Genomic DNA, 16,731 nt, shown 5'->3' with positions numbered 1-16,731 from the left:
GCAAGTCTGAGGCTGCTGGAGACGACCACAGTGACAGAGCCTGACTGAGAATGCCATCGACACAGAGGAAAGCAGAGAGGAGATGGAAAGAGACGGAAATCCGATGTCACTTTTGAGCTCCAGAATCCAGCCCTACCTGAAGCTGTCCTAGTTAACACGAGCTGATGCCTCAGAGAGTCAAGACTGTTGACAAATGGAGTGATCAGAGATCAGACAAGCTAAGTGACCCGAGAGTAAGTCTACACCCACAGTTCTAACAAATCTTGTAACACTGAATTCAGAGTGTTCCGTCTCCTGGCTCTCAATGTCGAGAAGCATTTCACTCAGTTGAGTTCATGGCTTATTCAATATTTTGAAGGTCCATATGGTGTCTCTTTTACATGACTGTAATGAAAAATGGTTCGTCTCGTTTTAATATTATACCCTGATGAGTCCATCCGGATCATGAAGTCCACTCATTTCCCATGTTACCACCAAATAAGAACCTGGCACCTGAAGAAGGGAAGGGGGCCCTTGGCAACGGTCACCAAGGTCAAGGGAGCCCTGGGGTACTCCCGGCTCCTAACTCAGCCTCTTTACCCTCAGTCCTCATAATAACTCCGTGAGGTCTGGAGGTCGAGGATCGCTTTCGAATGTGACCATGCGTGGAAAGCAGCCAGCCCCTGCTTGGCGCCACCCCTCAGTAAGTGTCTGTTATTATTACGGGTGAAGAAGTAGAGGCTCGGAGCATTTAAATGGCTTGTCCACAGTCTCAGATAAATGGCAGAGACTTTCCGGCGGGCTCTTCCCAGTATAGTAACCAGTTTCGGTTTTGTGGGTCAGTCTGCCACAGCGATTCAACGATTCAACGTTGCTATTGCAGCCTTAGATGACACACAAACAAACCTGCACAGCTGGATGCCAATAACACTTTGTTTACAAAAACAAGACTCAGCCTGCAGGGCCACGTTCATTGATCCCCTCTCGACATTATAGGTGTGACAGCGGTACCCAGCTCCCAGCGTGGGGAGTTAGGGCGAGCAGAGGTGTTCTTCAGTGGCGCATGCGCTCAAGTGAGCACGGGGGTGGGAGGGGGTGCCCGTCTTCTTACAGTGACTGCTAATGTTATCGCTACGGTGCTGAACGCTCCTGGGAAGCAGCTCTGGGGGAGAAAACCAGCCTTCTCTCTTGTCTGAGCTTGCCTTTAGCGCAGACAACTGGATGTGGGGAAATAAGCACTTGTCTCAGGGTCACAAAAGAGCCTGCAGGGAGGGAAATTAAAGGGTGCTGGGATGTGCAGAGCTGGGTGACGCCACACCAAGCCGGGGCCCTCTGGGGAGGGCTGGAGAGCGAAGGTCTCAGTCAAACATATCAGTCAAGCGAGGAGGGATTAGTGCTCCACCGACTGGGGTGGACTGGCCCGGGCCACCCCTGGGCAGGTGCCCTGTTGGGAGCAGCTGTGACCACAGCCTTTGGCATCAGACAAGCCTGGCTTGAGGCTTGCTTGATTGTTTTCCATCCATGTGACCTTGGGCAAGTTACTAAGCCTTTCTGAGGCTGTTTTCTTACCTATTACATGGAGATTTAAAACAACACCTACTGTACAGTGGTGCTGGGGGAGTCAATGGGAAGACACGTGTAAAAAGGCCAGCATGGCACTTGGCGCAGAGTAAGTGCTCAATTCCTGTTAGCAATGATCATTACGGCATTGTTGACGCTGTCCTCATCATTAGCATCGTAATCTGATATAATCTTTAAGACAGCTAAGATGGTGGTCATCCACTCTCATTACCCTACGTTACAAAAACTCACTGGAATGTTCTTCTCCGTGCTGAGGCTCTTCCTCTGAAATGTGGTGGGATGGGGGTCTCAAGGCCTCCATTCATCCTGAGAACACGGACATGGTACCCACCACCTTCAAGTCAGACATTTGGCAGTTGCTAGGAGTTTAGGGCTGAGAGACCAGCGTTGGCCCTCAGAGCTCACAGTCTCATGATGGAGACAGGCCTAGGGGCAGATCGTCATACTATGAGCCCAGGTGATAGGCCTGAGATCCATACAGGAGGACAAGACACATTCCACTCTGACTGGGGCGCAGCTATGCCAGCCACAGTGTGGCCATCCCAAGGCTGTTCTTGCTGAATCTGCCCTGTCCACAGCCCCAGTGAGGGAATCATGGAGTGTGCCAGGGCTGGGACATCCAGTCCCTGGCAAAGGACACCCCTGACATGGTCTGGGGTGAAGTCTACACTCACAAGGGGTAAAGGTTATCAGTCAAATGCATCGGCTATCCAATTTGGGCTACAGGGCGAACAGGAAAGTCTGGCAGTGAGGCTGCAGAAGAAACTCAGAGCAGAAAGGAGACTGCCTTGGAGCCTCTCCTCCCCTCCCTCACCAGAGCCCATCGGAGTCGAACGCCTCCCTGTTCCAGGTCCAGCCATGCACATCCTGCTTAAGCAAATCTTTGTGTCTTGCATCCAGATAAACCACAGCCCCAGGAAACAGAAAAGGTTTTCCCAAAATGTGAGGCTTCAGCTGTAGGATGACTAAGGTCTCTTTGGTTGAAGAAATCAAAGGGAGAGGCCACACAGGGGGAGGTCAGCGAGAGAGCTGCCAGACTCAGGAATCAGGCCAGAGGCCAGTATAAGCTGGGGGCCAGGCTCTGCTAAGGTTTCCTCTAAGCTTTGCTAGTTCCTTTACGAAACTCAAATTTTGGATTTCCTTCTTCTGGCTATGTGGTTCTTCTCGTATCTGGTTATTTTGGCATCGCACACTCACACCAGTTTGTACAGGAAACCTTCTGGGTTTCAGACCTCAGTTCTTGGGCTCACTCTGGATCCAGCCGCCGGGGCTACTTGGGGCTCATGGGGACCTCGCCTCCTCCCTTTCCTGCGATACTTCTCATGGATGCTTACTCTGGATCAAACAGCCATGCCTGGGTCTGCTCATCCAACGCTGAGTAACCACCAAGCACGCCAGCTGGTTTTCACATGGGAAGCTGCCCCACTGGTCAGGCTGACTTTCCTGTCTCTTTTGATAAGAGGGAAACGAAGAGAAGCAACTGGGGAACATGCTTACGACGAACACACGCCTGGAGCGAGGTGCCCAAGGCTGAGCGCACTCACGGAAAGCAGGTGGTGCGTGTCATGGGGATGTCACAGTAAGGAAATTCTTCAGGGCAGGAAAACCACATTATAGGCAAGCCTCTGAAGACACGAGGCCACCAAACACGGCTGTCAGGACATAATCCAGAAATGGCTGAGGTTCGCTTCTCTTTAGGACCATCAGGTATCTGGAGGGTTTCTTTTGCATACCTGTTCCCAGGGCATCTTCTAAGCCAGCCGGTGCCCACGCCTTTGGAGGGAGTGCTGATCTGAGGGCGAGCACGACGCCTTCGTCTCATGTCGTGTGACCTTAGCATGTTCCCAAGCTTCACGGGCTTTGCTTCCCCTTTAAAAGGCAGTGGACTCCAAACTGCCTTCGATCACTCAGTCCAGGGATCGCCTTCCCCTCCTCCCAGATCGACTAGTTGAATGTGCTCTTTTTCTCCATCTGAACTCCTCAACCTGACTTTTTACAGGCTTCTTATAGAGGGGGCCTTTCCGAGGTCAGGACCTTTCCGGGGTGGGGGAGCCCCGTGAACCCCTGAGTGAGGCGAGTACCCTCTCAGGGTGGCACTGAGCTCACTCATCTCCTTTTCCTCTTAGAACAATGTTTCCCAAACTGACTGGCGGAATGGAGCTCCAACTGATGTTTCTTGAACAAATAAATTGGAGAAATGAAACAGGTCTGTTACTGTATGACTTCTTCATGCCTTGACTGTGTTACTGGGCACTGGGAACCTCCAAGAGGGGTTCTGATACACGGCAGGCTCCAAAGGTATTTAGCCTCGACATCCTCTTTCCCAGAGCATCCAGTGGGGTTGGTGCTCCACAGAACACGGTTTGAGAAAGCACTGCTTGACAAGATGTCATTCATTCCTTCATTCAGCCGACATTCACTACAATCGTGCCAGCGGCTGGATAGTGCAGTGGGCACGTGGGTTTGGGATCATGGTGACCTGTGTGTTACAGCCTCTGCTCCGCCTCTTTCTTGATGTGTGACTTCAGGCAAATGACTTCGTTTCTCTAAGCCTCAGTGTTTTCATTTTTAAAAAGGGGGTGATAATACTACCTAACTCACAGAGTTGTAATAAAAACGATGACATGAACTAACGCATGGAAAGAACTCACGGTGCCTCACACGTAGTACACACCAGTTAACGGTGGTCATTGTTGCCATCATCATCATCATCATCATCATCATCATCACCATCATCATCACTTTCATTAGAGGAGGATGAGGAGGATGCACAAAAAGGCACAGAAATGAGTATAATGCAAGGCGGTATGTAATGATCACACCTCAGGCAGATAAAATGGCATAGGAACAGAGAGCAAAGCACACAGCCTCGGGAAGAGCTTTGTGGGATGAGTAGGAGTTTAGAAGGTGTTGGCAACAAATGTGGCAGAGGAGCAGGAAGAAGAAACACACGAAGGAGGATGATCGCCTAGGTGACGCCATACAGGAAATGACCACGGAATGGGTAAAGTGGGGAGAAGGGATGGGAGAATCAGCTGCAGAGTTCACTGAAGGTCAGAGGCAGGAGGGCCCTGGATGCAGGCTGAAGGGTTTGGACTCTACTGGGAGCGGATTAGAGAACCGAGGAGCAAGGGACGGGTCAGATCCTAGGGAATTTTAGGAAAAGCTGTTCAGAATCTGCTGCCTTTTAAGTACTGGTTTTAAGGAAAATTGTCTGGTGGCAGGATATAGTATAAAGTGAGAGGCAAAAATGCAGGGGGGCGGCGGGGAGCCCAGTCAGAAGTAAAACCAGGGGAGACGGTGCGGCAGGGAGGACCGAGGGGCGAGTTCTGAGGGGGCCATGAAGGCGACCTTGACAGGACTTAAAGACCAGCCGTCCTACGCCGGGATTAAACCACTGAACGCTGGCGGGAGTCTACTGTGGAAGTGGCTGCTTATCCCACCGTCAGAAACTTCTTGAGTGACTGGGCCCAGAAAATGGTCCTCATCCTTCAAGTCCGATAAGATTTTCAGTGAAAATACTTGGCCAATGCCCTTGGCGTTCCACAAGTTGCCCACTCCCTGCACGCTGGGAAAAGCCACCTGTTCCCATGGCAGATCCACAGGTCGCTCCTTAGCGACAGGTCTCTGACTCCATTTGCTGTCACCTTTGAAGCACGGCTGAGCATGATGCATGAGATAATACAGATCTTCCACTTATCCCAGGAGAGAAAGTGCCAGCCAGAGGCGGGTGCAAGATCAGGGCAGGTGGGAGGGGCGGGCCTCTGGACATACCTTGGGGACCTTACACTGTTGAGAAAGGGCCTAAGCTGACACACCGCGAGAAAGTGCATTTTAATCTTGGCCTCGGGCAGGAAAGCGTGACAGAATACTGACCAAATCCGATCTGCCAGCTCATTCCGGGCACATGAATAAATGTCCCCATCCTCCCGTCAAGCCTCTGAATGGAGCCCAGGCGGATGGAACGAGGATATCATTATAAGGAAATGGGCTGAGGATTAGGGATGCTGGCATGAGTTTCCAGCCTCGTTTTTTACCTTTTTGAAATCCCCATTCTTTTGATATTCACACAGCATCATGTCGAAGAAGATTGGTATGGTGGCTTTCCGGAGCTCAGCCTCGGGGATAAGTGTCATCTCTAATATAGGTCCCACCATGCCCGGGATGAAGCAGATTTTGTTCTGGCCTGGAAGAGAAGAGGGGCACGTAAAACGGTTTTCACGATGCACAGGTCCTCCTCAGACCAAGCTTGGGGAACGAAAAATGGGAGGCGGAACAGTAAAAACAATAGTCAACACTTGTAACCGTTGTTTACCAGGAGCCAGGCACCATTTTGAACATTTTACATACATTAACTCCTGCAGGAGATGCATGCATCACACCAAACGAGCTCCGTTATTAAGGATAATAACACCGCTGCGTGTAAAGCGCACTGCTGTTTACAAGAGTTTTCACCTGCACGATCTCCTTGGCAAACGGGGCCCTGATGGAATATGTTAGCGATGGTAAATCACGGGGATATTTGAAATTGTGCCTGTCTGTGACACAAAATGTGTTTCCGAGAGTTGGAAAACACACTTTTACCAACTGTTTGATGAAACACGAAAGCAGAATTTATTGCTAAGAATCCGCTCTAATAGTATGGTCAGTGGTACAGTGGGGGTTAAAACATCGCTTTAGGGTCAGATGAACTGCAGCTTCTCATTGCTTCCGCCTCATTTCAAGGCGTTCCTGCGCCCCCTTCCCCTCGTCGCTGGCATCCTAGCCATGCTGGCCTAGCTCCGGTGTCACAAACTCACCTCCCTTCCTGCACTAGCAGGACACTGCTCCTTCGTTGACATTTTCCCCTACTGCACCCGACCACCTCCATGACCACCTGGCTTCCCCTGGATGGGTCCCACTGGATGGATGTGCTGAGAAAAGCCCACCGCTTGCCCACTCCCCCACCCCAGCTGGGTCAGACACCTGACTATCTTCCCATCCACCTTTGCAATGATGTCTTTGAGGAATCATTCGATAAACATCTGCCTCCCCCACCGAGAACTGCATGAGAGTAGAGACCATGTCTGTTCTCACCGCTGTATCTGTGGCACTGAGCACAGGACATATTAGATACTCAGTGAATGTCTGTGGAATGAGGAAATGATTTTGTCTAGCTCTTACACTCACTTGCTATGTGATCTGAATATATGTCTTATAAAAAGGCAATAGCAGTGCCCACCTGTTGAGAAGACCATGTGAAAATATTCCTGCGTGTACTTAGCACAGAGCCCAGAAGAATCAGTGCCCAGGGGCCCAGGTAGTGTGCCCTACTGGTTAAGAGCACTGATTCTGGAGCTAGAATCAAGAGCCTCCACTATCGGCTAGCTAAATGACAGTGGGCAAGTTAATCTCACCTCCTGGAACCTCGGCGTCCTCATCTGTAACATGGGAGAATAATAATATTTGTTTCATAGGGTCGTTATGAAGAATAAATGACCTATTGTTTACCAAGTGCCTAGAACAGTGCTTGGCACAAAGCATATTTACAATAGTGTTAGCGATTACTGTTGTGATGTTTGGCCCAAATGAGCCACAAAGGGGAGCCTGGCAGAGCAGACTGGCGCAAACTCCTCAGAACACACACATCAGTGTGGCAGAGAAGGGGAAGGAAGGGGGTGCTTAGTGCTGGCAGGATTTCCTGGGGAGCGAGGGCAAGCACATCCAAGGGGCCCTGCCATTGAAGCCGACACCCGGGTGTTTCATCAGCAGCTGCCTCGTTCTCCTCTTGAGTATCAGACCCGAGAACCCCATCCTGGTTTTCTCCATTGTCAGGACGAACTTGGGTGGTCTCTGCCCGGGGCAGAGAGTTTCTAGGGGCACAGACGCTCAGGTGATATGACATATAGCCTGGCGCTACTGCTTTTGATCAAAGCCGAGAAAAGGAGACAAGCGAGAAGGCACATCAGCAGCTGCCTCGTTCTCCTCTTGAGTATCAGACCCGAGAACCCCATCCTGGTTTTCTCCATTGTCAGGACGAACTTGGGTGGTCTCTGCCCGGGGCAGAGAGTTTCTAGGGGCACAGACGCTCAGGTGATATGACATATAGCCTGGCGCTACTGCTTTTGATCAAAGCCGAGAAAAGGAGACAAGCGAGAAGGCAGTAAAAAAAAATAAAAAAAAAAAAAAAAGAATTTTCATCATCCAGCCTAAATGAGGCTTAATGTCGGAGTAGTTCCCCAGAATTCAGATAAAAAAGGCATCATTCTAGGAATATATTCAGTTAGGGAGAATGAAATGGTGAAGTCAGGCAGAGTTAAATGAAAGATAAAGACACTTTTCTAGGATATCGGCTTCATTATATGATGCATTTGGATTACATTTGAGTCTCGAGTCTTCGCTTTGGCCCAAATAAAAAAAAATCTTACTTTCTAGGAGGGTTGTAGTAATTGCTAATCTAGGTTTTTGATTTTGTCCTTCAAGATCCTTTAAACCCACAGCGGAGTTTTAAAATTCAGAGTCGAGGGCAATAATAAGTAGAAGGTAAATGGGAAACTGTCAGATAAGCCACCATGGAATAGAGAAATTGCTTATGCAACAAAGGCCTTTAGAATACTGGAGGGCATTGGGTGTGATAAGGATATATTTAAGATGGTTTAAAATAAAGAGCAGACAAGCCGCAGACCAGGGACTTCTCAGATACTTGTGACCCGTATTCTTTGCAGTCAGTAGAAGAGATGTTTAGAAAAATCAGGAAGGAGGAGAGATGCTGATCTCTAAACACAGTGTGATCTCAACGGCCTTTACAAAGAAATTTCACTCATTTATATCAGAAATGGAATTTCAGCTCATGGGATTTTATGCTCAGGTAATCTGAATATGTATGTGCGTGGTCTTTATATACGTAAATGCGCATGTGTGTGCATACACACACAGAATATATTTGTGGCTAATTGAATGCAAACTCATTTGGAAAAAAGATCCTCATTCAAGAGACACACCTGCTACTGTATTTGAAAAAAGGCAAGGAAGGGAATTGTTGAGAGGATCTTTTTTATATAATGAAAGCTAAATCTCACTGGGAACAGATATCAATTAGGTTTTTCAAGTGCCAGCAAGCCAGCAGGGTAAATCTAAATGCCGAGTCGCACAGGCTTTGGGAAGGGGTGGTGGTAATGAGGCTCAGAGAAGAGTTGAGGCGTGTGGGTGGGAAGGAGTCCCGTGAGCTCTCTGGCCTCGGGTCTCAGCTGTGCAATGGCCTCATCTGTCACCCGTCTCAGGAGGAGACAGTGAGAATGAATGTGAGGGGTCGGGGGGCCCCAAGACAATGACTTGGCAAAATAGAAAGAAAGGTTAGAAGGAAGGGAGGGAAGGAGAAAGGGGATAATTGTGAGCTGAGCTGAGAACGAAGTTGGTCAAGTAGCTCACGTTATGAAATGTGAGACGGGAGGGGCCCTCTGGCTGAGAGGATCGGCTTCAGAGGCCGCCACGTTCCTCGGCTCATGGCCCCTTCTTGCATCTTCAAAGCTAGCAGTGTAGCTTCTTCAAATCTCTCTCTGACTCCCCTGCCTCCTTTTTTCATGTGTAAGGACCCTGTAAGTAACTGCATTGGTTCCGCCTAAAGAACCAACGCAGGATACTCTCACCATCTTCAAGATCCTTAATCATGCCTGAAAAGTCCACTTTGCCATGTGAGGTAAGATATACGCAAGTTCCGGGGATTAGGACCCAGGCGTCTTCGGGGAGTTATTATTCTGCATACCAGGGCTCAGTATTTGTTGCTAGGCGAATGAATAAATAAATGAATGGATAGATAGATGCCTCTCTAATCCCATTTCCTATTTCTTGCCAGCAGCTTCTCCCCAGCCCTAAGAAGGCATGCTTGCTTAGGCTGGTTGCGATCCTGAAACACCTGCTCTTTCTCCATCTTTCTTTCGGTACTGACAATGGCCACAGGAGTCTAATTCAGGAGTCGTTTACCCGGTGGAGCCATCCTCACTTATCTCCTGTTTGCCTGAACTCCTGAGATTCCATAACGTAGTTTATGTTAAAAAAAAAAAAAAGCATAAGCTTGGTTTGCCTTTTAACTCTTATTTTGTTCTACTCTTAGAACTAGATGGTGGCTCTTCCTGGCAGGGCAGGGACTGTGCCTCACACGTCCCCAACTCTCTCACCCTCCCCTGGAGCTTATGGCCGAGCTGGATACTCCTTAGATGCTTAAAAAATAATGACCTAGTCGCTCTCACAGCTTTGCCAGGAGCTACCCCGCTACAAGCGAGGCCATGATGCCAGCCGCTGGAATTTGTCTTTCTTTTCCACAAAGACCGTTAACACAGTAGCCCGATGTTAACCCAAGTGAATGTGGAGTGGTTAAGAGCAAAGTCATTTTGAAAAAATGTGCGTTGATTCACTCCAAGCGGAAACGAATGTTTCTGCTACATTATGATGCTACACTCTCAGAAAAAGTACATTTGGCAACGTCCCAGGATGCAAAAACACAAATGGCATTAACCCTTTAGTGGCAGGGTCCTGGTAACTACCTGTGGTCCTTCTCTCCATCAAAACCTCCCTGCACCTGCCCGCTCACAAAAGCGCACGTGTGTGCGCGCACGCACGCACACGCGCACACACACACACAGACACACACATACACAGGCACATACACAGTCGCACACTTAGTCTAGACTTCTCACTGAAGAATGTGAAATAATCTTCAAGCCTGAGATTATCTCTGCAATTAGCTATCTTATAATCACAGGGTTACTCAAATCTTTCCTGATGAGAAGATGATGATGATACTGATGATCATGGAGATGCCGCCTTGATTGCTTTGGGCATTAAAACAAAATTTACAAACTTAACACACATTATGATTTACTCATTATCAGTAGTCTTTGAAAAACATAGTAAGTTTGCTATTTCACATCCTTTGAAAGTAACTTGCATATTCTGAAAAAAATTAGTCCGAACATTGGGCATGGGGTCAGGAGACAGGCTTTCTCCTCAGCTGAGTCACTGATTTGTTGTTGACCTTGGGAATGTCCTTGCGCCTCTCTGGGCCTCAGTGACCTCTCCTATAAAGTCAGAGGGTTGACGTAGATGGTGTATCACTTAGGGGTGAAATAGAAATCTGATTACTATGGCTAAACTGAGTAAGTTCTGCTTTAGTTTTCTTCTTTAACGAGAACTCAAAAGACGGTCGGTCAGTCCAGAGCTGCTCCTCCTTCCTTACCATGCGGCCGTCGTCATGGCTGTAAGGTGCTACTGCACATTCCACAGTCTTGTTTTCCAGAAAAAAAGAGCGGGGAGGGCTCTGGGCAAAAAACGTGTGTGCTCATTGAATCTGTCCCTTCCCTCTTGATTTAATTGGGGAAAAACTGCGATCCTGAAGACCAACCAGTTTGCTTCTGCTGATGCTCACCAGACAGAGCTGGGTCACGTGACCTAACCTACTACAAATACATTGTTAATTGAGCAAATTGTGATCACAAAAAAAAATCAGGGTTCAGTTATCCAGGAGGAGGGGAAGAAGGGCTTTTGCGTGAGCACTCAGCCATGTCTGCCAGACGGTTTCTGTTTTACTCTGTCTTGGATGTTCTATGAATTACACTCTAAAACCTATCAGTACCCAATTCGGCGTCCTCACTACATGGGTCCCTAGTGTATAAAGTGCTTAGTCCTGGTTTGGATCCTGAGGGTTACCTCATTGGCATGCTTGGAGGAAGCCTGCTAATGCCAGCACCCGGTAGAAGGCAGGGCGGGGTGGGGATGGGGAGTCATGCATTCGCTAGGCTGGCCTCCTCTTCCTGTTCTCTTATTCCCGAGGGAGACAGGCAAGAAGCAGCCATGTAACTAATGAGTAGCAGGAAAACGCTTTCAGACTGATGATATACTTCCTCTTCCTCAGAGTCCAGGCTAAGAAGTGGGGGAGGGGGGGCATGTTTGCAAAAACATCCTTTACTCTGGTTTTCTGCAGTGGACATCTGTGGCTTTGTTTGACCTCTCCATAACTCCATAAATGTTTTATTTTGGGAAACTCTGCCTCCCTCGATGGATGTAGGCTTGGTGGGAGTGGCAATGGAGAGGTCATCCAAGGGAGGCCAATAGAGCTGTGTCCCCTGGAGACCGGCTCTTCAGGAGAGCGATGAAACACCCCGAAAGCAAAGCCGCACCACCTGCCCTGGATGCTGGAGAGGCTCTGGCCCGGTCCTTCACAGCCTGGTTCTCCTTGTCCTTCTCATGAGTGCCTTCTCTGACTAAGGCGGCCACAGTCAGGGTCTTGTTCTTGCAACCCCAAACCCTGAAAAGCATTATCTTTTAATTGCATTAATTCATCCTACAGGTATTTCGCAAACAACAAGGAGTCTGTGATACTTCAGGACGAACACTCAGGCCAGGGTGAATCTGCCTCTAATCCACCGTGGGACCTGGTACATACCTCTTCGCCTCTCTGAGCCTCGGTCTCCTCATTGGTAAAATGGTGGGTTGGACCAGAACTGTACTATTGTCCGAAATGCTTCAGGATTTCTCCTCAGAAAATCCTCAGGGTCCACATGATGAGCTCAAGAGTGACTATTATAATAGGCTCTGGGCCCCGAGTCCACTTCAAACAGATCAGCTCAGCTTTCATCCAACATATGGATTGAGCATGAGATTTTTTTTTTGATTGGTCCTCAGATAAAAATAAATGTTTGAAAAATGCTGGACAGTATGATCTCTAATGGGCCCTTCCAGCTCGGACAGTCTGTGATTCTCAGCAGGTGGAATATTTGGTGGCATCTTTTCATTCATCAGCATAATTGGGAGTGCAGGAAAGCCTGCCAAAACATTATACCTAAATAAAATCTCTGTGTGCAAATCAACGACAGTGAAGGACATTCCACAAAGAGCAGGCTACGTGACAGAACTAGAGAAAACGCACAGATTCCTGCTCTGTAATTCTGGCATTGCCCGGGGCGCATCTGGGAAGGGAAGCCCACCAGGGCTTCCTCTAGCCTTGGCCGTTGTGAAGCGAACAATGCGAACTCGTATGCAAACCAAATCCGGGCCCGAGTTTCACTGGGCATATTCAATCTTTCCTAAAAACTTTAAATCACTTATCAATATTCATAAAGTGGAAAATGCAATGAAAAATTCTGTTTCCTGACTTCTTTTGCAACACTAGATGTGACAACATCGGCCTCATGTTCTGATAGGACGGCGATCAGTGAAGCCAGACAGTGACTGCCCCTTTCAGCTGGCACATCTGCTTCACTTTTTTCCAGGCCCCGCTGCTCCTTCCCGTACACCTGCCCCTGAGGCCAGGTGCTGCGACCAGGTAGGCCTGCGCTTGCATTATACTTTTTTGTTTTTTGCCTATTACAGAGTAATGGTAAATGAAACAAAATATTTCTTATATCCTTGTTTTAATCTAAAGTGGAAAAACAAGGATAGAGACAGGCCTGCTTTTCTAGAAAAAGAGGGTAGAGATGATATTTCTTTATGACAGTGGTTTTCAGATAGGGGTAGTGTTGCACATCCCGCCCGCTCCCATCCTCCCACCCCCCCAGGACGTTTGGCAATGTCTAGAGACTTTTTTGGTTGTTACAACTAGGGAGGATGCTGTTGGGAACCAGTGAGTAGAGGTCAAGGATACTATTACATATCCCACAATGCACAGGGCAGCCTCTACGATAAAGATTTATCCAACCCCAAATGCTGACAGTCCCCACTTTACGGATTTCTGCTGGTTTAAGGTGCCCCAGCCCCTTAGCTCTTTTACATCATCTGCCTGGGCCTGGCCCTTCAGGCCCCGGTGATACAGGCCTGGCATTGATGATTAAGGGGCCAGAACAAGAAAATCATTTTCTGTCCTGATGGGGCAAGGGTGAAAATGACAAAAATTCTGACATGGGTATGGCCTCTGTGACTTCAGTGTCTCTCTCAGTTTTCGCTCTTATGATCCTTATAGGCACCCGAGAGACAGTGCTATTTCCCCTCCCACCCAGTGTCACACGGTCCCCTTGCTTTGGACCTCATAGCTTGTAAACGACAGGGCAAGGCCCAAGGCAGAGACGTGGCAGTCTGTTCTGGGCCTCGTCCCCAGATTCCCCTTTGATTTGGTGAGCCACTTCACAGCCCTCCTGTTCCCAGTGCACGCTCTTAGCCCGAGTCCAGTGCTGCCAGCAAGCACGGACCCAGACTGCTACTCTACACGCTGTGCTTCCCCTGCAAAGATGGCCCTTGCTGGAAAGGGCAAGAAACTGCTATCCGAGAAACAGATGAGGACTGAAGGACACAAAGAGGTCTGGGGAAGCGACAAGCAAGGTCAGGGAGATCATTCGGGTTGAACCCAAGAGATGAGCACAGTCCCTGCAAGTGTCTGGCTGAAGCGGCTCAATGTCAAAGCCCATGGCAGAGCAACTCAGCAGCAGAGAGTCAAGGAGGCTCCAAAAACCAGAAGTAAAAGCACCTCATTACCCATTGCTCCTCACTAATCCGTCCATCCCCTCACCCCTTCAGCACATGTTGAGTCAGGCCTCAGGCAAAGTATGTGGCCCCCATCTTTGTGGAAGCAAAACCAACCTCTGGGATTTGTAGCTGTTTGATCTCAAGCAAGCTACTTCCTACGCTAAGTTTTCTGATCAATAAAAAGAAGGGGAAAATTTCCATCTTGCAGGAGGTAATGTGAAGATTAAAAAAGATCTGCTTAGCACAGGCCTGACTCAGACTGATTCCATCTCCCTTTCTTCCTCCCACGGGTACCACTCAGCTCTTACAGGATTCCTGTAGCTCACCAAGGCAGAGACAGCTGCTGGGGTCACTGTCCGGCTCAAATCAAGTCACAAAAGACCCCTGTCTTTCACAGAACCAATTCTTCCCCATGAGGCTAGATGGTCTTTTATGGATCACAACATCACGTAAGATGCAGGATGCAGAACAGCCCACCGATCACCAGGAGCACACGTGCGATGTGTAAAATCGTGAAGTCTCACAGCTGTCCCGCCCTTCTTCCTTCTTGTAAATTCCAATTTGACATTTTAACCCCCAGGGGCATCAAGCACAAGCCGATTCACAGCTGTCTGGGGGAGGTGGGTGGGGACGGGCACCCTCTCTTATCAGACACTTATTAAGGACCCGAGGTGCATACAGTGATAAACTGTTATTTCAAGCTCCCACTGCTGAAATCCCTGTAGCCCTCTAACAGATGGTCTTCAAGAAGGAGCTTGGCGGGTGCAGATGTGTCTGTCTGGATGCGTGTGCCTACTCACCAAGCTTGTACCACATATCACGGATGGAGAAGCCAATTAGCCGTCTCATGTCCCCATACCTAGGAAGAACAAAAAAACGTCTGCTTCAGGCACCATCTCGGAGATTCTCAGGAAACACCCCCTTCAGGAGATCCAAACATGCAACCTACTTATTCAGGATTTTGTTGTATTTGGCGTGCGAGAACTGCTCCAGCTGCAGAGAATCCTGAGTGATAAAAGCCACCGCCAGATGAAAATAGTTATTCCACAGCTGTAAATGAAAGAGTAGAGAACAGTCATGAAGAGGGTCTGAAGTGGGAAGGCATATTAAATGCTGGGTAACGTGAATAATTTATGACGATGGCAGAAGACAGAGGCAGAACCAGCTTAATTCTGTGCACTGCAATTTTCTAACTGGCACTGACTCTGAAATTAACATCCTGGCCAAAGCGAGGACAATGGATACATTTCTCGAGGCGCTGACCGTGTCCCATCTCTGATGACAGGATTTGGGCATGGAGGAGGATTTTAGGGCTGCTTTTCTTCTTGTTTTGCTGCATTCGTTTTTCCAAAGACAAATAACTCGCCCCAGCTGGGTGCCCCATGAGCTGGCTCCTCCGCTTCAGCTTAGAGGGTGAGGGCTAAGTGAGGGGCGCTCAGCCTCTCTGGGAGTCCTCCTGAATTCCCTCACACCTCCCAATGGCATCCAGCCGCTAAGAGCACAGCATCGGCTTCCCACAGACCCGGGTACAGATACCAGTACTAGCTCTTACTAGCTGGGTTGTCTTTGGCTAGTTCCCTGAACTTTCTTTCTTTCTTTTTTTTTTTTAACCTATGAGAAAAATAACAGTAACTACCATAAAGGATTGTTATAATTGCTGAATGAGATGATATGATCATGAAGGCATCCACTACAGGCTTAGCATGTGCCCAGTGCGCAGTAAACGGAAAGGTGGTGCCGGCGGTGGCACTGGTTGAAGAATATTTGTATGCCTCGTCTTTCCAACTGTCTTTCATTTATTTGGATCCCCAACGCCATCCTCAGCACAATGGCTTGCATAAGAGCTGGGCTCCAGAAAAACACTTATTGATCACCATATCGTTAGAGAAATTCTCCAGTTGTTTCGAGAGGTCTCAGATTTTTTTTTTTATCTCCCTGCACCCAGCCGCCTGGTGGCATGTCTCCTAAGTGCCCAGATCAGCTGGCTCAGAAAAGCCAGAGGGGCTTTTGCAAAACGCATGGCTCCCCTTTCCTGGGGAAGAGGTAAGGTGATTTCTGATTGGGAATTTAATATTTTAAAGTCATAGGACAATAGAAGATTAGAGCTGGAATAAATCGAAGGGTTATCTGATCCAACTTTCTTATTTCACAGATGTAAACAGTGAAATCCAGCCAAAGTCCCATTGCGAGTGGGTGTAACCAGAATTTAGTTATTTTTAATTAAAGCTTAAAAAATTATACCGGTAAAACACACTTGGAAAAAAAAAGTTATTTTCAACCCTACCTTGGATCCTCATCTAATTTCCCAGAAGAAAATCTTAACAATTTCTTGGCTATCTTTCCCCAAATTTTGTATGTATAAACAAACATACGGATAGACATTTTTAACAGTCTGCCATACTTTGCTGCGTTTTCCTCCTGAATCTGTCTTGCGGATGCTCCCGTATCGGCGCACATAGATCTGCTTCCTTCTCCTTCACTGTGTCACGGCATCCTGCTGTAAGGATGTGCTTCCATTCTAACCAGTTCCCTCTTCGTGATATTTAGCCCGACTCCAGCTTCTTTCTTCTTTAGCATCGGTGCCGTAATTGACACCCTTGTTTATACATCTTTATCCATGAGAGACTGTAATGCAGTAAACATTCCTAGGGCTGCAACTGTGAAGACAAAGGGTCTATGCAGATTTTGTTGTTTTTTTATTCTCTTGGTTGATCGTTTTCATAGATACTGTCAGGTCGCCTT

General features: G+C 48.2%; 1 protein-coding gene across 1 annotated transcript in view; it reads right to left on the bottom strand.

Annotated features, from left to right (window-relative positions):
* DOCK2 (dedicator of cytokinesis 2) overlaps nt 1-16,731 on the bottom strand; it is a 367,177-nt gene that overhangs the window by 45,722 nt on the left and 304,724 nt on the right. Inside the window, exons 31-33 of the mRNA XM_006906499.2 lie at nt 14,939-15,039; nt 14,790-14,848; nt 5,598-5,746 (exon numbers count right to left, since the gene is read on the bottom strand). Of these exons, the coding sequence (XP_006906561.1) occupies nt 5,598-5,746; nt 14,790-14,848; nt 14,939-15,039 (309 nt within the window). The remainder of the gene's footprint in view (nt 1-5,597; nt 5,747-14,789; nt 14,849-14,938; nt 15,040-16,731) is intronic.

The sequence above is a fragment of the Pteropus alecto genome, unplaced genomic scaffold (genome assembly GCF_000325575.1).
Source record: "Pteropus alecto unplaced genomic scaffold, ASM32557v1 scaffold40, whole genome shotgun sequence".
Taxonomy (NCBI): Eukaryota; Metazoa; Chordata; class Mammalia; order Chiroptera; family Pteropodidae; genus Pteropus; species Pteropus alecto.
The sequence above is the reverse complement of the archived record's forward strand: the minus strand, read 5'-3'. Positions and strand labels throughout refer to the sequence as shown.